This window comes from Colossoma macropomum, unplaced genomic scaffold (assembly GCF_904425465.1).
Source record: "Colossoma macropomum unplaced genomic scaffold, Colossoma_macropomum, whole genome shotgun sequence".
NCBI lineage: Eukaryota > Metazoa > Chordata > Actinopteri > Characiformes > Serrasalmidae > Colossoma > Colossoma macropomum.
In genome coordinates, this window is record NW_023494784.1 from 33,930,609 (window position 1) to 33,956,675 (window position 26,067).

Sequence of the window (26,067 nt, forward strand, 5' to 3'; positions counted from 1 at the left end):
TCAAGTAAAGTGAAGATATACTTTTCCGTAGCACAAGTCTTCGAAAAAAGCTTAATGTCAGCCCTGAGTGCATCATTTAAACTAAATAAAAGCCTGATTTTTTTTTTCCTTTCTTTTCACTGCCACTACCAAAGACAACACTGAGAAAGAATATTCATATCCTAAACCAGAGAACTACTAAGGAATGAACTCATGGACAGCGATCACACTGTACAGACAAAACTTTCCAAACTCTTAAAAGTCTTTAAAAAAAGCAAAAGTGTGTGGAGGGTCAGACTAGGAGAGTCTGGAAAAATGTTGAGTAATAATACAAGGCAAGAGTGACTGTGATGTGCAGCTGATAGCGTGTTTGTGTGTGTTCTTGAGCCTGAATGCAATGCTCGTTAAATTTCTGTCAGAGAGCTATGGAGAAAAGCAGACAGACATGGGCTGGGCCCAATGCGTAAACAGGCTAGGCTAAATATTTGGACAAGGCAACATAGCTTCAGCATTAGTCCAAGAGCAAGAGAGTCTGCCCAGTACCTCAACAGCACCATATACAGAAGTGCAACCTAGAACCCAAGAGAAAAGAGACAGCCCAGAGCAAAGTGTTTATTTACGGGGAGACAGGGCCCCTGGAATCCATGATGTCATGGGCCAGCATGACTCTAGCCCATCTCTGTACGTTTGCATTAGCGTGATACCCACACAAGACAACCATGCCAGCTCAAGAGAACAATAACAACCAGGGTGAAGGCTTAGCCGTGCCAAGACAAGTTGAGCAAGTAAAGCCTGTGACCCACACTCATACTTTCATGTTGGGTAACTCTGTGTAAACTACTGTTGAACTTTAAGGGATGGAAGTGGGAGGAGGGCGAAGTGGAAAAGATATCAAAGAGGTGAACTACATGCAGGAAATTATTAATGGATGAACTATCGTGACTCGAATTTTAAGAAAATTCACAACAGCTTTTGTTCAGGCAAAACCTCAGCCTTCTGGGGGCCGAGCGGTCGCTGATGTAATGTGAATCATCAAATCACCCTTTTCCACAAGAGACCCCGCATGTCTGTCTCGATTCCTGAGAAAACTGCTCTCTCTCTCAAAACACTGGGACTGTGTTTCTGAGAGCATGAAAAGCTAGGGGTAAATTATAGCCTAGGCATAGTATGTTAACCCCCTCTCCCCAAAAAATGGCCTCCCAGGCGAAACCACTAACCAGACTGCATCCGCCCCAACGTCAGCTACCGCAAACGCTTGGCAGCACTGCCCCCAGCCCCCCAGAGATACATATTTTGACCACTGAGCTTCTCGTTATGGCAATTTGGTATGACCACCAAAGCCCTTATGATCATTAAGATAGCCACTGGCCATTAAGATGACTCAGCCACAGCGCATGGACCCATCCCATTAATGGACACGGGAATAATTGAATGTAAATACTACTGCTGTCAAAATAAAGCAATAACAATTCACTGGGTCTCCATCTTGGTTTGTTATCTCCTCTAACTCTTTATCTTCAGCCAAGCTATTTGCTGCAGTGGGGGCTCTGCCACTTATGAGGTTTAGGTTTAGGCTTAGGCAAACTTTCATGGAATCCTAAGGCGAGGCGCCCAACATGCAGCAGTGCCAGAGTGTGGATTTGTAGATAACCCAGATTTCATTGCTTTCTTCCTCTGACACAAGAAGAAGAACAACAGTAACAAGCTGCTCAGCCTGGCAGACAGTCTTGAGCCTTTGCAGGGAGTGCCTAAAGAATAGCCTGGCTTGAATGAGGTGTGAGGTCATGTGCTTGATGTTGATGCCGCTGGGAGGCTTCCTCCACCCTTTTCTCACACAGTTCTCTGCAGCTAAACTCATTCCACACTGCCAATGTCGCTCAAATTCTATCATTTCTCCACCTCCCTACACGTTTTTTAATCTCACCTCCTCCATCCCAACAGCTCTCTGTTATTGTGAATTCTGTTTTCTCTAATTCACCAAGGCTTAATCTCTTTAAAGTTCATTCAGCACCTCTTCATTCACTGTTCGGCCTGGATTAATGTTTCAAAACATAACTTTTTCCAACAGTACTGGCATGAAACCACTTCTTCTGAAAGACTTGCTCAAAAGTGAACAATCCTACTTTATAATAAGAAATGCTGACTGGTTGATGAGTTTTAGCCACAACTGGTCTGCATCTGTCTGACTATTCTCATTAAATGCATGTGGTCTACTCTCCGGTTGAACTCCTGTCCCTCTGCAGCAATCTTTTCCATTCTGATGTTGCACAATGAACGTCGGGCTGGTTGTTGCAACTCACTGCCTCTTCAATGCTGCATTTTCACCTTTACGACAGTTCCTGCAATTCAGCAGAAACAAAAGCTGAGGCAATGGGAACTATGCTGGGAGGAGCATGGGGTGCCTCGATGTCTTACAGAAAAACAAACAAACAAGCAAAATGGTTGCTGATAGCCTTGATGACCAAGCCTGTGTTTTTTAGTGTCTATCACATGAGCATCCCACTCATTTTAACTGCTTCTAGGAGCCCTAATTATGCCCACTTTAGCAAGAAGGAAAAGAAAAAGGAAAAAAGAGAAAAGGTACAGGGAGTTTCCTAGAAGGAAGGCACAAAAATAGCGAACAGAGTCTCCTTTAAAATGACCCAAGGCTAAAAATAAGGCTTAGCAGTGCTCATTTGAAAAAGCCTGGGAGAGTTTCATAGCTCATTCAGCTTAAAAGACTGTTTTCGGTAGGACAGAAAGTCATGTGTCTTCTAACAAGTCCTAACTGTTTCTGACTTATTTGAGGTTTGGATCACAAGTGGTGTGAAATTTAGGGAAAGGCAAAATGTAATGCCAATATTATTACCATAATAATATCACATTCATGTAGTAATAATGTAACTGCATTAGTCACTGAATTACACAACTGTATTAGGCAGCTTTTGGCTTAAATGACTGTTACCAAAAAGTAGGGTGCATAATTCTAGAAACATGCTGACCATCATATGTATAATAAAGAATATTTATAATAAAGAATATTTAATATTTGCATGAGGTGTAAAGCTTTCATATAAGTGTTCAATGAATTCTGCACCATGACCTTGGAACACATTATCATATTGTGAACGTGGTCATATTGTGCAATCCAACTGACATCACTGGTCTGGTCAGCTCAGTTTTGGAAAAAGAGTGAAACTCTGGGTGTGTGCTGGCTGTCTCTTGGCCTCCACCTCCTCCCCTCCCAACGTGGCCTCTAGCCTCTTCTCAAAAAGCACTAAATATACTGGCTTTGTTTGCTTCACCCTTTCTCTTCCATTTTGTTTAATTTAATTATAATGCAGTAGTTCTTATGAGTTTTATAATGTTGTATGTTGTCCTTGTCTTTTCTTTGTTGTTTTATTGTCATTAGTACACTGAGGGAAATTCCTAACAAATGACTTGGTATGGCAATACAACTCATTAAATACTGAATTACGATAATCACTGTAATTATTTAATATTTATTTCAAATTATATAGTCACAATTTCATGTTTCATTTATACAAATACAGATGAATACAGGACCTGTAGGGCATTCATCCTAAAACACTTTGGGGTTACTGTGTAGAGTATGAAACAAGTAGGTACTTTAAAGGCTTTCACATGCATCGCAGTTAAGTAAAGATTTATGTTGCAATGAAAACTCCTCTGAACTCAGCATTCCGCTAATGTGCCCATGTGCTTTACTGTACATGTCTGACTAATGACTGGAAAAAATTGGCTGTTCCATTTCCAGAGTGAGCAGACGTTTACTCACACAGACTGGATTGAAAACGTGTTTCGGAGCAGATCAGATATGTGCAGGACTCCAGAGACAAAAGAAAGTTACAAGCGGATGGAGGTGGGTGAAATCCCAATGTACACACTTTATATAGTCTGCTGCCTCCTACTGGCGGGAAAATACATCATCTGTCCTTTCAGTGCATCAGAATAGCTTATCAGAACATGGTGTATCCTCACCCAAAAAAGCCCCATAATCTTTCAGAAGACAGGATTATCTCAAATGAGTAAAGTGTGTATAGGAGCTGTATGAGAAGGCACACAGCTGCTTGGCTCGGGGAGAGTGAATTTCCTGTAAAAGTGTCCCACACTGAACACCTAAAAAGGGCATGTTATTCAGCCCATCTGTTCAGCACCACAAAGCAGTGCGATCTCCAAGGGTCAGGGTTCAGGATAATGTGAAGAAACAGGAACATTTAATAAATAACAGTATTTATTTTGTGTCTCATTTGTGTAATATATGTTTAAGTACCTACCGCAATGCACAAAAGTCAGAGACTACCCTTCATTTCATCGCTGTCACACAAAAACCTTGTTTTTCTTTCATTTTTGTTTGTTTTTTTATTGAATCATTTGAAAGCTCCAGTTATTCTTTGCATTGTGTTACAATTTCAAGTAGAACAGACAAATATAAATAGTCCAGTTTATTAAATAAATCTTGTTCCATTGATTTCCATTTAAAGTTAAGAATGTTTGTTCCTCCTCCTGTGAAGATACCATTTTGGAGATAAAAGGTTTTGTTCTGAGAGCAATGATTTATTTAATTTTACGCCAAAATCACCAAAATTAAGTACAAGTTGTTCACTTCTCGGGAGTTATTTCTGATGAGATAGCAAAATAAGTGGAAAAAAATGAGTTTCCAAAAATGATTAAAAGATATGGAGAAAATGAGACCATGCAAGAGCTGCTAGACCACCAAAACTATCACCACTGGATAAAAAATTTTTTCGGTTTCATCTTTGAGACATGGAGCCAGAAGTCAACATCAGTGGCTGTGTTTGGGATAAATTGGATGGTGAGAATCAGAAAATATAACCAACTTCTAAGACTGAACTCACTTATGTGAAAAATATCACTGCATATTTATTTAAAAAACTGAAAATAAGCCCCCTGAAAAGAACTGTAAAATAAAAACCCTTTCTATTCCTGTTTTTATCTGGTTTTCCCACAAACACACACACACACACACACACACAGAACATACGTCAGCAACAGGTGCTCAGCTCTCACGTCCTCACAGGCCTCCTGCATCTCCCTCATAAAGCGCAGCAGAGGCAGAAAAGTGTAAATAGCAGCACAGTCGAGGCTTTGGGTGTTGCTGTGTGTTTATAGTGGGCTAACGCTGGAATGTGAGAGCTCCCTTGAAAGAATCCCATCCTCCAGCTGCTGTGAGAACCAGTGGACAGAAGCATCCCAAAGTGCCCTTTGACCCCGTGCTGATTCTCCCAAAAGAGACTAGAGCTGGACGTCACAGTGGACCCTCCAATAGCGCTGCTTCCTCCCTCACTGTTACATAAGGAGCAGTTCAGTGTGTGTGAGAGAGGGGCTCTCTCCACGGTCTCTGAGCTCTAAGCATAAACATGAACTGTGGTGGACCTGCACGGAGTCTTGCTGGCCTGCTCACTGTCACCCAGCTAGAGGAATGCACCTCGCTCGCTTCTGGCCTATTATGGCCAACAAAACACTCTAATGAATCAGAATCAAAGCCGCGTTTAAACAAGTGTCTGCGTGCGAGTGAGAGAGGAACAAATCTTTGGTCTTACTTCATCACGCTAATGGAACGCTATTTAAAACCTGCTTCATTTCTTCAGTTTGTTAAAGGGACAATCTGTCCTAAACCTAGAATTAAATGCAGTGTTTGTTGTGTTCATGTGTTCTGTAGTCTAGCATTATATCCCTCATTGTTTTGACAAAATTCACAATTATGTCATTTTTATGTTTTCCTTCATCACTGGAAATCCCTGTGATGTCAACCAATCCTGACTGCTAGCTTAGCAGTTCTAGCATCCCAACAATAAAGATTGTTTGCATTTTTATTTATCACCATATTTCTATCATGTTATTAGTATTTAACACATTGTCTGTTTATGCTTGGCTAAAAGTCCATAAGTCACTCAGAGCTTAGTGGGGTGTAGGAATAAGGTTGACAGGCTAATAAATACAACCAGAACAGCATAAGAATAACTTTTACACTGGCCGTTAAACAAAACTGTAAAGAAAACAACGTTTCCACCTCCATTCAGTGCAAAATGAGCTCCAAAGTTTTCACTCTTTCGGTAAGAGAAACGAACTTAAACTGAGGTAATGTATCTAGTTAGCCTGGTAGCGTCCTTGTTAACTGTAGTTTTTAGCTTGTTATCTTCTTCATCTGACAAGCTATTTCTACTGTACGAGTAGTTCATTCTGTTCTTTTTTTATAACGATGAACGATAATGATAATGTCCTCTGTAATAATGAGACAGTTACCACAATCATACTGCTATACAATAAGATATTTCGCTTCCTAGCAGCAACGTTAGCTATATAGCTTCCATTTGCATTTGGCAATCAAAAATAAATAAATAAATAAATAAGACCACCCAGTTTCCAGTTTCCACCTTTAGGAAACATCATCAGAAGGGGTTTCTTTCTAGTTTTGAAACTATAGAGTGAAAATCTCACTCTATAGACTACGGTTGCACTGCTGTAGGATACGAATAGGTATGCTTACATGAGATGCAGTGATGATTACATTTTTCATTTTGACCAGAGTGTCCCTTTAACCCTTCTTAATGCGAAAATACCCTGAAATATCCCTTCTCCATTGTGTTCAATTGTTTTTTACTCAAAGCTCATTAAAGCAGACAAATTCAGTCAAACATAACAACAGCACATTTGTGTGTAAGTTGTGCATACTGTCTCATTTTGCAGAAAAAAAATACATTTAAATATGTAACTGCATGTATATATTTATTTAATATAAATGGAATGTATAGCAACAAGGCAAAGACAACATTAGACTCCTAAAAGTTGCAACTAAAGTTGACTGAAAAGGGACTAAAGTGGGCTCTTGAAGACACAGAGAAGACTGCGTCTCTGGCTGGGTCTGTGTGAAGAGACATTGTGCACATGGACACAGACATACCTCCCAGATAAAAATCACATATCATTATGGAAAACTTGGCTCAGTCTTGTATACAGAATGTAACATGGCAAATCACATAAGTATGTGGGGCTATAAACATTTTCCTAATTGAAAAGATCTTGCCCATCTTTACCCTATGCTCAGAGTCATTAGAAAGCAATGTGCTGGCTCTCTTCACCGGTGCATTTTTATGTGCTGTGAAGCTAATGCCTTAATGCAGCACCTACAGCCCATAAACATGCAAGTTTACACAAGTGATACTGATGTGCACGTATCAGTGCACATGTGCAAAATCAAAAGCATCAGACGAGTCTCTCTCCTTATTTCTCTCCATCTGCCACCCACAGATTTGAGTTAGGCTTAGTACCATGTTTTCAAAGTATTTTAATGAAAATAAGCATGTTTTATTGGCCAGTTTGCATGTACTAGAGTTTAAGAGGGCTGTATGTTTAAATTACCTTTGCTTACCTTTGTACAAAAGACTTTCAATATGTGCTTTTAACAGTTGTAAGAAAACTGTCAAATCATTATTTATGCCAAAATCTGCTCTCCATATCAAAGAAGATACTGTAATGGTGAGAAACACACTCAAGATATTAGTGAAAGAATCTATTTGTCCAAAAGACACCTGCCCATGCAACATTTTTATCTGAAATTAAGTTTTTCAGGCTACCTTACAATTTTAAGTTAATTGAAGTTTTAATAATATGTTTATACAGCAAACATCTGTCTTATTAACTAATTATTTAAAGTTTAATTAAATAAAAACATTGCTGTGAGGATTTGACTGCGTTCAGCCACAAGAGCAATAGTGAGGTCAGGTACTGATGTTGGATGTTTCTGGTTCTGGATCACAAACAACAGTCCAACTCCTTCCAAATGTATTGGATTGAGTTCCATCACTCCACAGAACACAGCTCCACAGCCCAGTGCTGGGGGACTTTTATACCACCCTAGCTAACTCTTGGAATTGGGCATTGTGACGTACTGTGTTCCAGAGCATGTACAGTGCAACATGTCCCTCTTTCTCTGCCTCCCTCTCTTTATCGCTCTATCTTTCTGCCTCTCTCCCTTTTTTGCTATCTCTTTCTATCTCCCTCTCTCTCCCTCTGCGTCTCTCTCCCTCTCTCTGTGTGGGCAAAAGCGGTGTCCTTGCTGGCCAACATGAGGGCACGTCTGTGGAATGCAGCCTGGCAGTGTGTGAGAATGCCGGCATGCAACTCAGCACACTCTGCACGTCCTCAAGGAGGGCTGATCAAACACACAACATCAGAGATGGCCAACTGAGGACATCAGCAGCACTTACTATGCTTTAGATACTACTGGACATCCACCACAGCTATGTCTGACAGCTTCCCAATCAAACAGAATTTTAAAAAGAACACTGAAAAGCACAACAGCAAAGGCAGTCTACTGCACTGAGCTGTAAAACTCAATGCTACATTTCAAGCCTTCAGGGTAAATCCAATCTGCATCTAATGCTGCTTACTGAGCGCTGTAGTAGAACAACTGACTGCTGAGAAAGAGCCCTGAAGAAAATGATGCTGACATCAGAAACAAATTCAGAAGGTCTGTTGGGCAAAGAGGGGAACGGATGAGTTGTTATCATATTTTAAATACAATTAAAATGTCCATATATAGTTGTTAATGCATCATTATGCTGAACATAAGTGAATCCATGCTCATTTAGTACAGATGGCCTCAGGAGGTCAGGTACCATGTGTTAGCAGATTGAATGGATGAACAGGCTGAAGACTGAGCGACTCATATTTAATATGACGATCAACTTTACTTGACAACACAGTGAAAATGGATTGACATACAGTGCAAAAGTCAGAGACCACCTATTCATTTATTTAACTTAGAGCTGAAAGACGTATTAAGTACACATACAAAACTACACAAAAGTTTCCAACACTGCTATCAAATCTAACAGTATTTAATCTATTCACTCTTAACATCTGCACACTCTCCTGCAACTTTAACTCATCCCTCCGTCTAGTCTTCAAACCAACGAGTTACAGCTGCGTCCTCCCAAGAAAAAACATTTCCAATGGAGATATTACTGAGGTGATTAATTATAAGATAATCCACTTGCATAATGAAGGGGAAAATCAAAATATATCAAGTGAAAAAAGCAGGAGTTTCCAAAACTGCAGTTCAAAAATTATTAAAATAAATGTACAAAGTGGGATTCCTGACAACAATACAAAACCTGTTAGACCACTAAAGCTGTCACCTTTAGTTAAACAGAACATTGTTTTAAACAGCTTTTTATATTCATAGGAAATCAAGCTCCACTCTTGCTTCAGATCTGAAAAAATCCACAGGTGTTTCTGTCCATCCTTCCACTGTGAGAAGAAAACTCAACACTATGAGTCTGAAAGGATGTGTAGCTGTCAAGAAGCCCTTACTGAGAAAATTAAAATGGATAAAAAAAAAAGAAAAATTGCACTGGAACACCAAAACTGGACATCTGCAGCAGGGTTTTATGGACTGATGAGTCTAAATTTGTAACTGACATTACTTGACATTACACTGACATTAGACGGTGAGAATGAGAAAATGCAAACAACTTCTAAAACTGAACTTTGGAAGTGCTTATAAGAAGTATGGAATAATATCCCTGTATAAAAATGGAAGCTGCAACAAAGGCAAAGGGTGGACATACTAAATACAGAAAAAAAAATTGATTTAGTTGCTGATGCGTCTGTGTAATTTTCTATTAATTACTTTTTTTTTTAACTTTTATTTATTTTTTTTTTTACTTTTTCTGTTCTCTGAATTTGCATAGTACTGTATGCAGATAACTTCATGCTATTTCTCAAGTCACATAGGCCTTGAGCAGACTAGTAACAAATTTATGACTCAGTCATGGCAGTGAGTTTGCAGTGTTTTCAACTTAAAGTAACTAATTACTTTCTATCCTTTACATTGCATTTTTCCATCAGCCATTCACGTCTATAGTGAAGCAAAGGAAACTAACGGCTACATGTTTCAGTAGGTGTAAATCACAGATCCATACAACGTCCAGGCCATCCATCCTCTCAGCAGTCAGGAATTCACCAAACAAGGAGTAAGGAGCAGCCAGGTCTCCAGCAAAGCTGCCCTCACACTGTTTCTGATTCCACTAACACTGCGTCATTCTGCAGGAATCCTTTCTTTTCCCAGTGACGAAAATGTTAAATAGACTCATGCAGATGTACTTTTACTGTTACTTCAACTACAGGCAGGATTTCCCAGCAGTGGAGCTCCAGGTCTAGCCCTCAGTTTAGTAACAGTAGGCAATGGAACTGTTCAAACTGCTACATGGTTTTTATGGTCATAGTTGTGTGGTCATAGTTGTGTAGTATTGTTGTTTAATGCCCTCCTGTGGTCCTATAGTGGCTAACCAACTAATGAGACAGACCAAAACAAGCTAACTAAGCTGTTAGTTGTGTCAATTTCCATAATGACTTATAACTGATGTAGATGTTCTCCCATTTCAAAGTTAAAATCAGACGTCATTCACTCATTTACTTCTGTTGCCACTTTACTCTGTGATGAGATCAGTAAGCGGGAAAGAGAGCACATAAAGCACAGTCAGCCATGCTGAGTAGCAGGGTGGAGGCTGAAGGTAGAAGAGGTATAGCTCTGTCTGGAACAAGCAGGGAGGAAGATGAAATGGGTTGGGTGTGGGGATGAGGCTGGCGGGAATGCTCCTCTTAGTGGAAGAGCTATCATGAATCCATCATGAACACGAAGAAGAAACAGCCCCATTTATATGCACAGACAGGGAAAGAAAAGAAAAAAAGCCTTTAGGCCATTTTCTCCAGCTAATCACTAATGCAGTAAAACTTTAGAGTAAAACTATGGCTTCTTTATACGAGCTACTGATTAATAACAGATGTAAAGTAAATTCAAGTATTTTTATTTTAAAGAAGCCACTGTAAGTATGTAGTTCTCCAGGAGATATGTAAGAATTCTCAATTACCGTTTAATTTATAGTGAACTATCCAAATCTGTTCTTTTCTATAATTCCTACTTAGTAAATAATAGTAAATGCATGGAACGTGTGGAAGAACACATCGTAATGTCAGTTGTGCTTCTGACCGCTTCCTCGAGCAGATGAATCTGATTGTGAGTATGCTGAAAGAGTATTCAAAAAGAATTCAATGAAAAGCTGGTGAAGCACATGTCTTTAGAGGATGTAAGTGAATTATTTACTATTGTCATCATATCTTCACCAGTATAATGTTGATTTTGCATTTGAGTCCAAACATTGAGCAGGACCTTCTCTTTGAGCTGGTGCATGCAATAATATATGAAGCTATATGACGTAGTCTGAAAAACTCTTCTGAAATCTGATCTGACACCTCTGACTTTTACATGATTGTTTCAGGCTTTATAGGGTGACTCACAGCAGTGCACACACACACACACACACACACACCTTATCAGCTTCTTCTTTCATTTTTCACACTTTTTAATCTTGCATAGCTCTGCTTTATATATCCAGCTCTCAGTCTGACAGTCGTGATCGTGATGCAGACTGCCCCTCCTGTGTCTACAATTCAATAAAAAATATTATCCAGCTTTTATATTGTGATGTCTTGAAGATGGTAAGGTTCTTATTCACTTTATTGCTGGATGTGCATCCAGTTTGGCTAAATGAGCAAATGGACAGACATACAACAGGTGGACAGATGAGCTAGCTTGCTAGCTCAGTTATGCTAGCTTGCTTAGTTTTTGCTCAAATGTTAGATTTAGCTGGTTAGGTATCTCTGACTAGAACAAACAGAAGGAGACTGTAGGGGAACACAGTTAAGTGAAAGCTCTGTGGGAAAGACAACCCACACCAGCCTTGTGATTGGTAGAATACTGATTATGTACACGTAAAATTGTGACAAAACAGATTGGCTATTTTGTGAGCATTTGAACATTATTCATATGGAATATGTGGCACATGAATACTGTGGATCCACAAGGGCAAAATATCCTATTTAAAAGGAAAACATGAATTTAGACTCCCTGGGCTTTTAAGTGTCCTGCAGCACTATTAATTCTGCCCTGTTGCCCTGCATAGTTACTGACCCCTTAACAAGTCATGGGCTTCACCGGCAGGCCCAAAGTTTTATTACAAACTTCCATACCCTAAGAATAGCTGTATTAGTTTGCACTGAAATCCCTGTAGTTACTGAATAATAAGGCGTTACTGAATGTTAAAGGGTTAACTATGAAACAGCAACATACAGTCAAAGCCACTGATCCTAATGCTAAAACTGACAATGTGGTCTCTTCAAAAGTTCAATTATCCACCATGAGAGTTTAACCACTACTCACACAAACCTCAACTGCATCAATATCACATTTTCAGCTTTCGCACTTGTACAGCTACTCCAAGTATGCTATTGTCAATATAGTAACTGTTGTTCTTGAGAGCCTTGTTTACTCTCTAAGCTCAGCAGCGTCAGGTTTTCTGCAAGCATCCGGAGCAGCAGATCTTTTTTCTTTTCTTTTTGTATTTATTTGTTTTCCTCTACTCCTCTCTAGAATAACCCTGATGAGTTTTAAAGCTCACCTCATCAATGTTTAAATGGAGTCTAAATAGATTGAATGACTGCATTTGCTGCCTGAGGGGCTGCTCCTCTGGGCAGGTAGACAGCCGTCCTGCATACCTGCCATCTTCAAAACAATTTCTACGAACTCAGCCCTCTAACTGGAAACAGCAGCAGAAGAAGAAAAGGCACAAATCTTTTTGACACTGGGAAAACTATTAACTTTGATTTGTGTCAAAAACTAAAAACTACACTGATTCTGAGAACACAGAGAACAACTTGAAAGCTATTGGGAGTGCAGAAAAGGTAATGCTCTTGGAGTACGTACTGCATTGCCAGGAGTAAAAATAAATGTGGCCAAAGAGCATGAGGGAAAAAAAATCCTGCTGAGACTAATAACACACTTTAAACCAAAAAAGGGAAAGATCTGTTCAGTATCGTTTATTCTTTGCTATCCCTTCAGGCTTATCTGGCCTTGCCGAGAGCTGCCTATTTCAGATTCGACTCTTTAATTCCTTCTATGAATATGAATGTGGACTGATTCTCGCTGATCCCCAAAACAGGCAAACCCCTTTATCTAACTGATTTAGTGAGGACATTCAAATCACATATAATGTTCTAGAAAAATATTCAAATCAGAATCACATCAATAGCAGAGATGTTCTTACCAGTTCGTAGTTAGCAGCAGGAACGCAGGATGAAGAGACCTGAAACACAAACAAAGACATGTTAAGATGTATTAGTATCTTTAGTAATTGAGCAACAATGACAAACTCATAGTTCACTAAAGTTTACAAGTCCGTGCAGCATATATTACATAAGAAGCCAGGAACTGTCTTATCTTTGGACGTCAAATCCTGATACTGCAGATGAACCAACAGCTTACAACCATTATCATATGATATGTGACACGAATGAACAATGAACAGTTTTAATTACAGTCCTGTGCAAAAGTCAGAGACCACTCTTCAATTATTTCACTTCCAGTCAAACATCCATTAAGTGCAAATTATTCATTTTTCACTATCAGGAAAAAAGCAGAATACTTTTAGCTTCCATTCTTTTCATTAGATTTACTTTCATTTATTTTCAATGTACAAGGATATTTTTCCACATGTGCAAAATTCAGTCTTAGAAGCTGGTTGCATGTTCTGCTTTTCACAATCCAATGTCCAGTTTCAGCATTCTAATGCAAATGTTCTTCTGTTTTGTCTGTCTTTTATGCTTTTTCTCAATAATGTCTTCTTGACAGCTACTCATCCTTTTACAAAAAAGCTTTATATACTCTCAAAAAGCTTTGAGTACAGTACCAGATCTTGCACAGTTGTTAGGATTCTCATTTAAGCTATACATTTTGATCATTTTTAATTCCAAATTTGGAAACTCCTGTTTTTTCACTTGTTTTCCTGTGACCATTCCTTCCTTATGCAAGTGAATTATCTTATATCTAATCCTGTCAGAAATATTTCCTGAAAAATGAATAACAATGGCTTTTTGTCTGGAAATTATATAAAACAAGGATGGTCTCTGACTTCTGCATAGCACTGTACACTGGGCAGATGCATCCATTGCGCTACAAGTGGAAAAAAGGTTACTGAATCTTCAGTGAATCATATGCACAGACATCAGCTGCAGTTTTGTTTTCTCTGCTTTATAAATGGGATTGGGAAGTCAGTGATGTTTAAAGATGATTTGCTTTGCAGGAACCCATGATCTTCCGAGGGCCGGTCTAATAGGATTAGTGCTCTGGCCGCTGCCATGACCAATCCCTACGCCTGCAACGAACAAACGGCCACTGTGCTCCATAAACAGGATGGAGGAGGATAATCACTCGCCCAGCCATGGTTAGAACACGAAGATGAACTGTGAAACACAGCAGATCTAGACGTGAAGATGAGCTCTCTGCATACGCCCAAACAGGGCGCATGGCTGCAGCTTATTACTGCCGACTCACACAAGCGTCCATTCACATCACCCTTACGTCAGGGTCAAGACAAAGAAGGTAAACAAAAGCGGTCTGTGCTGAATGTCATTGCACTGTGAAATGAGGGAAAAATTCCATTCAGACACACAGCCAGGCATACATTTGGGGACACACTGACTTTTGTTGATATTAATGTTTTTATTTATGTGAAAACAAGTGGGTATATTTTGCAACACTCAGCTTCATGTGAGTGTACGTTTTGACTAAATAATAATTAAAGTTTTTGCAGAGCTATAGTTAAAAATATACATTACTGTGCAAAAATCCACCACTCATTTATTCAATTACCAGTCAAAATGACCAATAAGTACGTTATTTATTTCTCAGTGCCAGAAAAAACATCAATTTAACAGATAATTACACTGAAGCCTCAACAACTAAATGTTGTAATCATTTTTTAAATATTTAGTGTGTCCACTCCTTGCGTTTACTACAGCTTCCATTCTTTTCAGGAGTCTTGCTTTCAGCTTTCCCAAGAAACCTTCACGGATAATTTTTTCCACACAAAGTTCAGTCTTAGAAGTACATTGCATTTTCTGCTTCCCATGATCCACGTAATCCCAAACACATTCAGTGATGTTGACATCTGGACTGTGGGGTGGTCAGTTTATTGTTCTGAGAACACCAGCTGCTTCCTTGTTGGATTTACAAATGTTCTTTTTTGTCTATTTCCTTTCTTCAGTGAGGCCTTCTTGACGGCTACGCATCCTTTCAGACCCATAGTGTTGAGTTGTCTACTCATAGTGGAAGGATGGACAGAAGTACTTTGGATTTTTTTCAGATCTGAAGTAAAAGTAGAGCTTGATTTTCTGCTCTCTCTCAAAGATGAAAGCTTTAAGTGCTGTTTATTTCACGGTAGTTTTGATGGTTAGCTAGGTCATGCATGGTTGCTAGGAGTCCAATTTTCTTATATCTAATCTGCTGATAAACATCTCCTGAAAAATGAATAAACTATCCATAATGCTGATTATTTTTAATAAAAAAATGAATAAATGAAGAGTAGCCTCTGGCTTTTGCACAGTACTGTAGATCTGTGTTCAACCCTAAGTACAGAGTGACACAGAGTGACATCAAAACAAGGGTATAAAATCATTATTCTCAATTTAGTGCTTTTTTCAGCAGTTTTTGGAAAGAAAAATGGCATGATATAAACAACTTAGTCTGTTAAGTTATGTTAAATGGTTGCGAACTGACAAGCATGACATACTCATTTATTAAAAACATTTTAAAAAGCTGGGTGTCTGTAAAACTTTTGACAGGCAGCGTACAAATTCCACCCAGTGCAGCCGTACCTGCAATGAAAATGTGATACAGACAAGACGTCCAGAGGGATTCTCCATAGCCTGGATTAGATCAGCTCCCTGCCCCTGCTTTGACACGTTAATATACACATGTGCCTCTCAACTACCATTTGCACTGAATTTTGCCGTGTCCATTTCACAGTCCTCTTTGACGTTGGCTTTATAAATCAAGGCCTCTACAAGGTCTCACAGCTCTTTTGCTTTCAGGACCAAGTATACTCTTAAAGTAAAGGTGCCACAAAGGGTTCTTGGGCAATACCATAGCAGAACCAACTTTAGTTCCATAAAAAGCATGTTTGAAAAAGAGAGTAGTGAGTGTGCAGATGATGTAAAGGTTCTATACCAATGTGAGGGTTCTTTCTAGAACCTGTACAGTTTGTGGAGGTTCTTTAAACTTCTTCAGACTGTTTTTAACTTAAACAAACCACCACTGAAAGGTTCTTTTTAGAACCAAAAGTGGTTCTTCTAAGACATTAAGCAAAGAACCACTTCTAGCACCTTTATTTTGAACAGTATATCTCTGTCTGCACTTCTGTTTACAGTCTTAAAGGATTAAAGCAAAAACAGAGATACTGGGATATTCTGCATACTTTTGAATAAGTCCAAAAGAGCTGTACTTGTTCAAGATTCTTCTCTGATGGCTACATCAAGCTTGATTAACGCTGTTCAGGGTTAATCATCCTGTTTTATTTTAGAACATCAACAGGATGTTTTGAACTTAACTGGAGCCACGAGAAACAGCCCAGGAATGACTAGCGCTCGTGTTTGATTTGATTGAAAATACTTCCTACTGAAAGATGTTATTTCAGCTGAGGATGTGGGTGTGCAGAACACACAAACGCTAGAAAATCTCCAGCTCTCCCCCACCGCAAGGATCAGCTTAGCTAAATGGACCATAAACACAACAGCTGGAACAAGCACTATCAACAAAAGCACTGATAAGAATGAACCTTTCGTTTTCATTATGTGTAGATACGTTAAGATACGGACTCTCTGAGCTTAAAACACACTGAGGAAAGGGTTAAACTGTGCGGTTTTGTGAGGGAACTGCGTGCAGGAGATGCTGATTTCGAAATATTGCAAAGCTTTGCCTCTGGTTAAAATAAGTCCATATATCTTTTCCTGACATCAGCTCTACCTACGCACAGCCCTCCATCCCTCAGCAGCCTGAGTCACTGTGTGTCATTACTCGCTCAAGCTTCAAAACCACCAGCACTACACGTTTTACTTTCTGAAGAGTTAATCTATGACCTCACCTTGTTTCAACACAATTATGATTCTTAATGATATGATTTAACACATTACAAAAAAATGACTAACCCAATATGATTCAATTTAAATATTTAGGTAGAATTCAGAACTATTGTTAAAGAACTGTTTACACAAAAAAGCTTGAATACGCCTGGTCAAATTACATGGTTTGTTGATTTTCTAAGTGAAAACAAATTAAGACATCCTCTACAGGGAACACATGTAAATGTGGTATTTTTCTGCAAACTTAAGTGCACAATTTCTGTTTATTTGCTTAAGTTTAACACAGTGAAAAAAATAAAACACAGAATATACAATGTGCTATAACTTTTAGACAGGCCACATTTTATATATTTTTTCAATTATGTTAAATTTAGCTAATAAACAGTAACCGAGCATTAAAATGTGCAGTAGTGTGATCTCTGTAGACGATGTGTTACCTATTTTTTACTGAGAAAATCAACAAAACATGTCATTTGACCAGAGACGCCCAAACATCTGCATACAACTGTATACACAAAAGGACAATCAAATCAACATTTTGAGTTTGTATGTTTGAAAGTAGCTTGAGAATTTTTTTTGGACAAAAATTAGTGTACACTTAATTTAATTCTATTTATTACTATGAATTATCAATATTATTGCCTAGGAAATTGATGATGTTCAGTCACCCCTCAGACTTTCATTCCATAAATCATACTTTCAACCAACTCCATGGTCTGAGATCCATGCTATTCCCTTATCTCCCTCTAACAGTCTCAGACTGTAAGGAATGTTACACATACTGTCGCTGTCAGAACAAGCCTCGTATTTCCAAAACTGTAATTTTAAAGGAGAAGGAAAACAAGTAACTTTCAATGGAAGTCTATGCAAAAAACATGTCTTATAAGCAATTTTGGTCCATACATTATGAATTTTCACACAATGTAAGGACCAGATGGTCTTTTCAACTTATGGACAAAGGTAAAAAAAAATCAAAAAATGGAGATTTTGTCTTGAGGTTTTGTCCCGACAGCGACGATATCCTAATTCTGCGTGTGCAACACAATGTCTTGCTTTTCATCTTGGTGCTCATATTAACAGGTCAGAGCTCGAGTGAGCAGAAAGACAGTGCATCCCAGATGCGCCCCAGAACTGGCTCAGCATTTAGAAAATACCGTTTGAGCCTATTTTTCCCACATGCTGCACATGCCACAAGGAAAATACAATGACAAACTATAACAACCAATGAAAATTAAACAAAATCCTGAAAAAAGTAAAAAAAAACATAAATTCTATAATTCATGACCAATATGACACATCAGAAACCTTGCAGGTGAACAAATGTACTGTGCTTTTATATGAATTACAGTTTTACTAAGGAAGCAACTGAGTTGACTATTTATCCTTTAGAAAAAAAGATGTCTGTAGAACTCAGCCCTCCGCAGAGCAAACACAGGCTGTGTTTACATGCAAAGATGTTCGGCAATCCGTTTGAATTCATTCGGTTTATATATTAAGACTGAGGTGTTTATACGCATACGCTACTCAACAATCTGATGAAAATCTCTGTTTACATGCACACTACAAGTAATCAGATCCAAAATTACATGCATGCATAATTTGAGTATCACTTAGTGTAGACATTACCATGTTAATAAGCATCATGAGAGTCCAGTCAGAGTTCAATGAGCAGCTGTTACCTGAGTTTTCAGCTGGTGGTTTGTGTTTTAATAGCTCTAAAATGATGTTAGCAGGAGGTCGATCTCCCACAAATTTGTCCACAATTTCGTAAAACTGAGCTTTTACCATTCTGGGTTTTAGCTTCATAATGCGCTGATTTAAAAAACGTCCATCTGTTTTTAATTTGCTCTATAGTTCATGTAAACTCACTGTCACTCATTTCCTCATATACTTGTCTGAACAGCTTGATGTTGCAAACTTGATGGCCATCCATCCTACTTACTGTTTTTAAGTCTTTTAAAGTTTGAAGCATAAACTTCGTCTCTTCTGCAGACCAGTTTTCAGCTACCGCCATGTTAAACATTACTCATTAAACTTCTTTTATGACACAAATGCACATGCACAGAACATGCTTAAACTTTCTGACTGGAAATATAATCAGATACAGACATTTAAATGGCTACTATTCTTCTATTTGACAGATTATTTACAGGATTTCTCAAATCGTTCAATCGGATAGAAGTTGTATTCAGAATGGCCTCAATCAGACTAGTCTATTCCGAATGGGGTATATACACAGACATGTTCTATTCCAATTGAGCTACTAGTTGGATTATTAATGGATTATCAGACTGCATGTAAGCATGGCTACTTTATGTTTGAATGGCCAATGTGTCTGAGCTGTAGCAATTACGCTCTACTCATGACACGCAGAGGTAGTGTGTATAAAACAGGCCTAAGAGTGAACCTTTTTAGAACCCCTATATTGACCTAGAATCAGTTCTTCTCAGCCGATTTAACTGCTTTCATCACCATGCCAAAGCAAAATAAAAGAACCTAACTTGTATCAAGCGCTTAGCATTCGAGCCAGAGCTTATCTGAGCTCAAAATTCCATCACCTGGTCTAGATCTGATGGCAGGCTCATGCTGATGACAGCTCCTCTACCTGCAGCCCATAACCATTCCAACACCTTGTTTTGGCCTTGGGATCTGGGGTCCCTCTTGTCACTGACGATTCTGGAATGTATCCACTGTATAATTTTCTTTTCTCCCAAAGGTCATCTTGAAGGGCAACCGAGATACGTCGAATTTCCCCATAATCAAATCAAACGTCAAATATGGGCACTGATGGACTGATGTGTGCATGATGTTACATGCCTTTTGTTTTTGATTGTTTTGTTTGTTTTTCATACCAACAAGACCCTTATGTTTTTTTGTTTGTTTGTTTTTGCAAGGGATAGCATCTAGTCAACAGGTCGCCTGGAGCCAAGATCCCTACTGAATCTCATTTAACTTAACATAGAAAATAACTAGCTCAGTGTAATAGTCTGGGAGACAGGCTTGCAACCCTTAACCCTTCTGATCCTCACGCCTCAAAACAACAAGGCCTTCAGGAGTTGCACCCACACACATTACTGAGATTCTGGACTATGAGCTGTCTTTCCCACGGAGCGTCTGCAGTTGGAGTGAGCATCCTTCGTGCCTGAAAGCTGCATATGGTCATCGCACCCCACACAGCACACAAACAGCATTCATCTAGCTATGGGTACAGGTGAACTCTTAAAAGTGGAGAACCACAAGTCTATCATTGGGAAACCATGGCTAGGAAAACACCCTGGAACTATTCTGTGGTAACATGAAAACTAGGGTAGGCCATTTCTCACAGGAGAAAAAGACATGTTGATGGTTAGTGTGGTAGATCTGATTCACTGAGCCTCCACCTGCAAGGACGGGAGCACCCCGAAGATTAACGAGGAAAATACAAGACAGTAAATTCCGTCACATGTAACTGCACTGAAGCATGTGTTTCCTAGTCACGGACATAGCACCCCCGAGACCTCAGTATCCATTTATCTTAATTGCGTAACTATGGCCTGAGGGCCAATCAGTTTTAGTGTGAACTCATTTCTCCCATAAAACTGCTGACATGCTTCCTCCATCTTCCTTCCAACACTAATCTTGTACTAAGTTATACATGGTAAGATGGAGCTCCCAATGCACATATTTTCCAAGCCATGTTAACTACTTTAATATATGCTTCTTATTAGTCTAATTAGGCCACATGCCTAAAACCAAGTATGTATCACCAAATCATACATTAGTTTGATGTACTATGTAAGCATTACTAGTTTTTCAAGTATTTTTTTTTTACATACTATTCACTTCACTCCCCAGTGTATATGGTCCATATACGGAAAATACCCTGTAAAAACGCCACATTTTGAAATACAGTTGGTTTTTGTGATGTGTATATATATGTGTACATTAAATTAAACCAAACTACTGTTATTTAGTCAGTTCTGTTTGAACCTTATGATAATCAAACCGCCCCAAACTGCTCATTGCATTCATACAAAAGACAATCAACGAAAAAAGAAATACATACATACATATCAATGTTGACTATTCAAATTCCAAACATTAAATATGATTAGAACACTGTTTCAGTATAAACACCCACTAAAACCCTTTGATAAGAAGACTGCTTTGCTTTGCAATTGGACCTTTTTCCTTCCGTCTCTCTGGTCTCTAATCAGTTGGGTGGGATCAGGAGGCTTTTGGGGCAGAGAAGGGAAACAGTGTACACACATAAAAAAAACTTCCCAAACCTCTTGTCTGGCATGTGGTGCAATACAAAGCCTCTGTATTCTCTTTTGTGAGGGAATGAGAGAGAGAGAAAGAGAGAGAGTGGGGTGGAAGCATTTGTTGATACTATCAGGGTGTACAAATGAGTGTAGTATAATAAGGGGTAATTATGTTTTCGCATTCCTTACATGCTTGTGTTAACTAAATTAAACCATGACCCATCGTACTGAGAGAACACCGGGGGTCATGTGCTGCCTGCTCAGTTACTCTCACTCTCAGGGGAAGATGCTTTCTTATCTCCAAATGTTCCACCTCTGCCAGTTCAGGCAAGTCCATCACGAACACGTGTTCACGATGCTTCTCAAATGTCCCCTGACGTGAACGGCAGGAAATGAAGCTCAGTTGTGGTCAGTGCAGCACTGAAGATGGAAGCATGGCTACTCTGATCTTCGATCTGAACACTTGCATAAACACGCAGTATTTTTTTTCCATGAGCACTTTCATGTTTATCCAGGCTGAAATAATCCATGCGTCTGGCACGCTGGCGCTGAAACGTCTTGCCAACCTCCAGCGTTTAAATCACATCCATTCGCTGTAACTAAAAACAGAACAATTGTCCAAATACAGGTAAGGTGGACAGTGCCAAGCGGAATGAAGAAATGGACTTATTGGGTATAAACAAAAGCCACGAGACAGGGTGGAGGGAGAGGGGTGTCTGCTTGAGTGACACTTCAGCAGTCCTCTCTCTTTCTCTCTCTCCCTCTCACTCTGCTCCCTCTACTCATGTTCCACTACTCTCACAATGAAAAACATGACTCCTTTGTTGCCTTCTCCAAATGCGTCTGGCCACCACAAAGGCGTGCTTACGTTTCCAGTGTGCATTTATTGGTGTAGCTGAAGGAAAATCATGGAAGAGCCGTCTTATTCATGTAACATAGCATGTCTGTTTATAACAGCAGCAGCTCCGGTATATCACTATGGTCATTTAAATTGTTAATGCTGCTGAAAGTCATGAAGCAGTGGGCAAATAAAGGCCCGAAACAGCATTTTGGCGCATATTTTATTAGGAAACTGGGTTGAGGAAAATTGGCTTGTTTCTTAAAAAAGCAAGTTCAGCGGAATTCCATGACCTGCCCCTGCTATGTTTACAATCTGCACAAAGAAACTAAGCGCTCCACGAGTTTACATAAAGGTTTCCATTTGTTCTCGAACCAGGACTCAATTGTTGGAAACAAAATCTCATTTCTGGTTCTGAAAGTAGCTCGTGAGGCTCTTCCAGTGCTAAGTGAATGCATTTGCCAGCATTGTCTTTTTCACATGTAAACTTATTCATGATATGCCTGCTGGCTTTCGCCACTGGAAAACAAACCAACCGGGGAGACAGGATGTGACGTTCATGCAGAGGGAAGGGAGCGTTTCCCAGACAACTTTTCCACATAAAGAAAGAAAGAACATGTGGGCCAAGAGAAAGGTTAATCTCCAATCACGAGGGAGACTTAAGAGCAACTGAGGGCAATTATTGAAATGCAATCCCGCTCTAAAACAGCAAGTGGACAATAAGAGGGGACGCAATCAGCCAAGCTGCTCCATATATTCAAATCCTCTTAGCTGCTTTACATATCCCCATACAGCCAAGCTGTTACAGTTTAAGTTTAAGAATATCTCATCTGTATGACAGGATAAACTGCTGACCATTCTAGTCACCTTGCATGTATATGTGTGCTGACAGGGAACTCTGACAGGCTGAGACAAGCCAGTGATGTCAGTCAGTCCAGGTGGCATTTAGCCCACTGGAGTGGAAGAGTTATGAGCTGGAGAAAAACCCCTCACAGGCTGGTGAGAACTTGCACTGTATTTTTGAAGACTACAGACATACAGAGTTATCTACAACTTTTTTACTCAGCAGGGTCTCCAGAATAGATGTGCTCCTTTCTCACTTACTTAAGAGCAACTGAGAGCAATTACATAGAAACATATACAAATCTCCACTTGTGTTACATGGTTCAGTTAGTACAACTAAACATGCCATAAGACAACCTTGTAACTCCCTTTTATACCATTTGAAATTTGTCATGTTAAACCATTTGAAAACAGCAGCTTCCATTTATATTGGGTGAATATTTCAAGATGAATGTACCAATAGTACATTTTTAGCACAGGCATGAACATGTCAGACTTTTTGTCGTTGCTTTTTTTCTGCATGGATAATTAGATCCAAACAAGCTCAAAACTCAAAACACAGCAGTAAGAGCACTACAATTTAGCAGTATGCAGAGGGATATACCTGAAAATCATCAGGTTTTCATGTCAGATGAGTGACAGAGGCCTCTTCAGATGAGCTAATGTGATAACCCTACAGCTAACCAGTGCAATGTTGGATGCTAATGAAGATTTAGTGTCTTCCACAGAGGGTTGTTTTCTTCTCAGTGCCAACTCCTGTGCCACTGTTTCTAGACCTAGCTAACATCAGGTAAAGTAGGTAGACTAGTTAGTGATAAAGCCACACGACTTCTCAAATTAAGGTACTCGTGTTTCCGAGTCTATCACAATATACATATGTCCTCACAATAAAAGCAACCTCGCCACATTTTACAGTCCAGTTAACACATAAAGCTCAGCGAATTGTTGGGCTGTATATGTTCTCCATCTCCCTGTGATGACACATAACAACTACCCAAAAAGTGACTTCAGAATCCTAAAACTGGCACTTGAAATGTTTAATGAAGTAACAGAGTATCAGTGCGTAGTTTTCAAGTGACAAAACACTATAAGTAATCATGCCTTCAGTATATACAATACTGATATAAATCAAATCTCAAATCAATCAAATAAATTATTCAGACAGAGTATCGTGGCTTTGAATGTACTGCATGTATTACATAACTGATCAAATATAATCAGCAAATATGGCAGCTAAGATTACATAAGCAATCAAACATGGTCAGTAAATAAAAGTAGCCCACTTACTGACAATTCTACCTACAGCTACATAAAGTTTACCCACAAAAGAGGACACAGAAAGTCAGCCGCACTCTAGTCCAATAAGGGTCTTTTTACAGATGTGGCTAGAACAACAGCTCACTGCTTGATGCTGTATATCAATGCAGGGCTGCTTTTCCTGGCTTTATTTCACTACCCGGCCCATAAATCAAGCACAAAGGCAAACAAGAGAACAACAGCTCCATGCTGAAACCTCTGCAATGGGCCTGCTTTCTATAAACATTCCTCAGGGAGACAGGGTCTGATAAGAGCTCCGTGCTCATGTAGTTTAGGATAGGGTGGGGTCGGGGAGGGGGGCTGTATGTTGTTTGGGGCAGGGGGAGTGCAGAACTCTTCCCATGCCCCCCCTCACCCCCTCCATGATTGGCGCACATCCACTGTTCCCAGAGAAATATTTCACATTGCGTTCAGCTGTGCTGGGAGTGGTTTGCACACTGCTCGTGCTCAACGATTCGACATCACTAGAACCTCCTGAAGAACATGAGGTCCATGACTGAAAGACCTCCACTCCAAACCAGAGTGAAACGAAGAGATAAGAACAGAGCTGTCACGTACCGCAGCCTCTAGCTATGGCCAGGGCTGGTATTCAGACTGCTGATCTATGAGCTGTTGGTGTAACTGAAGTGAGTGCAGACACAGGCAGGATCCATTCTTAGATCAGCAGATCTAAACAGAGATAATTTGTGAATACAGGCCCAGAATGCTTATCATCAATCTATCCAGAACATCTTCGGCCTCCTGAGGCAGTGTAACACCACCGGAGGTATAAGCTAAACAATGCTCCTCGGCCTGGCTCTCACTCATACAGCTGAAGACGTATAACAGACACAGCAAGACATAGGCAACGACTACAGAAACGCAGGAACAGACCAACATGAATCCTTGCAAATGTACAGCAGACTTAAAAATAATTTGTCAAGAATCAAACGTGCACAGTTTTCTCAGATGTAGTTATCAAATGTACTTGATAAGCTAAGACGTTTACTGTCTAAAGTCTGGCTAAGAAGTAATGAAACCTTATACGTCACAAATTAGCACTGTGTCGACTGCATACTGGCCTCAAACCACATCAAGTTGTTAAGTATTCTCAAATAGTCTTGTTTATGTGGTTTCTAGCAGTGTGATCTACTATCATCTACAAGAAGTCACAGGCAAAAACAATACAGTTGATCTACTACGTTCGATTGGGGATGGGTAGTAGCCCAATGAGTAAAAGAGGTGATCCAGTAACCAAAACATCAAAGGCTCAAATCTCAGGACTGAAAAGGTATTCTTAGATTTCAAGTGGACAACAATTAATTTAATAAATAATAATAATAAATAATAATAATAAATTATATATATATATATATATATATATATATATATATATATATATATATATATATATATATATATATATATATATATATTATTTATATATAGTTTTTTGTTGAAAAGTCTGTTCACTTCCCAATCCATATATGGAAAGCAAGCTTCCAAACTGTTACAAAAGCCAATGCATTTATATGTATCCGCCTATTCAGCCTACAGTCATTTAGCTCCGCCCATTCATGCTGAATTTATAAGCAGTTTTCAGTAAAAAACAGACTAATTCTAAGGAATAAAGAGAGGAGACAATGAATTAGGAATTATGATTGTGTTTAGTACATAAAACCATACAAATGTTATATGTGGACCTCCAGGAAAAATAAAAAAATAAATAAATACAATAAACGAAAAAAGTAGGATATGGGCCCTCTAACTTTTTGGGGTAAGGGGAAAACTGTGTACATTTAACTTGTTCCCAAACCATTTATTTACTATGTTACACTACATTCAAAATAAGTACATGAATAAATA

At 39.2% G+C, this 26,067-nt stretch overlaps 1 protein-coding gene across 7 annotated transcripts in view; it reads right to left on the reverse strand.

Moving 5' to 3' along the window:
* The window catches only part of tns1b (tensin 1b), a 229,136-nt gene that overhangs the window by 83,204 nt on the left and 119,865 nt on the right, over positions 1 to 26,067 (reverse strand). For all 7 annotated transcript variants that reach the window (XM_036569578.1, XM_036569561.1, XM_036569569.1 and 4 more), the window contains one exon: positions 13,110 to 13,148. In XM_036569578.1, coding sequence (XP_036425471.1) covers positions 13,110 to 13,148 — 39 coding nt within the window. The remainder of the gene's footprint in view (positions 1 to 13,109; positions 13,149 to 26,067) is intronic.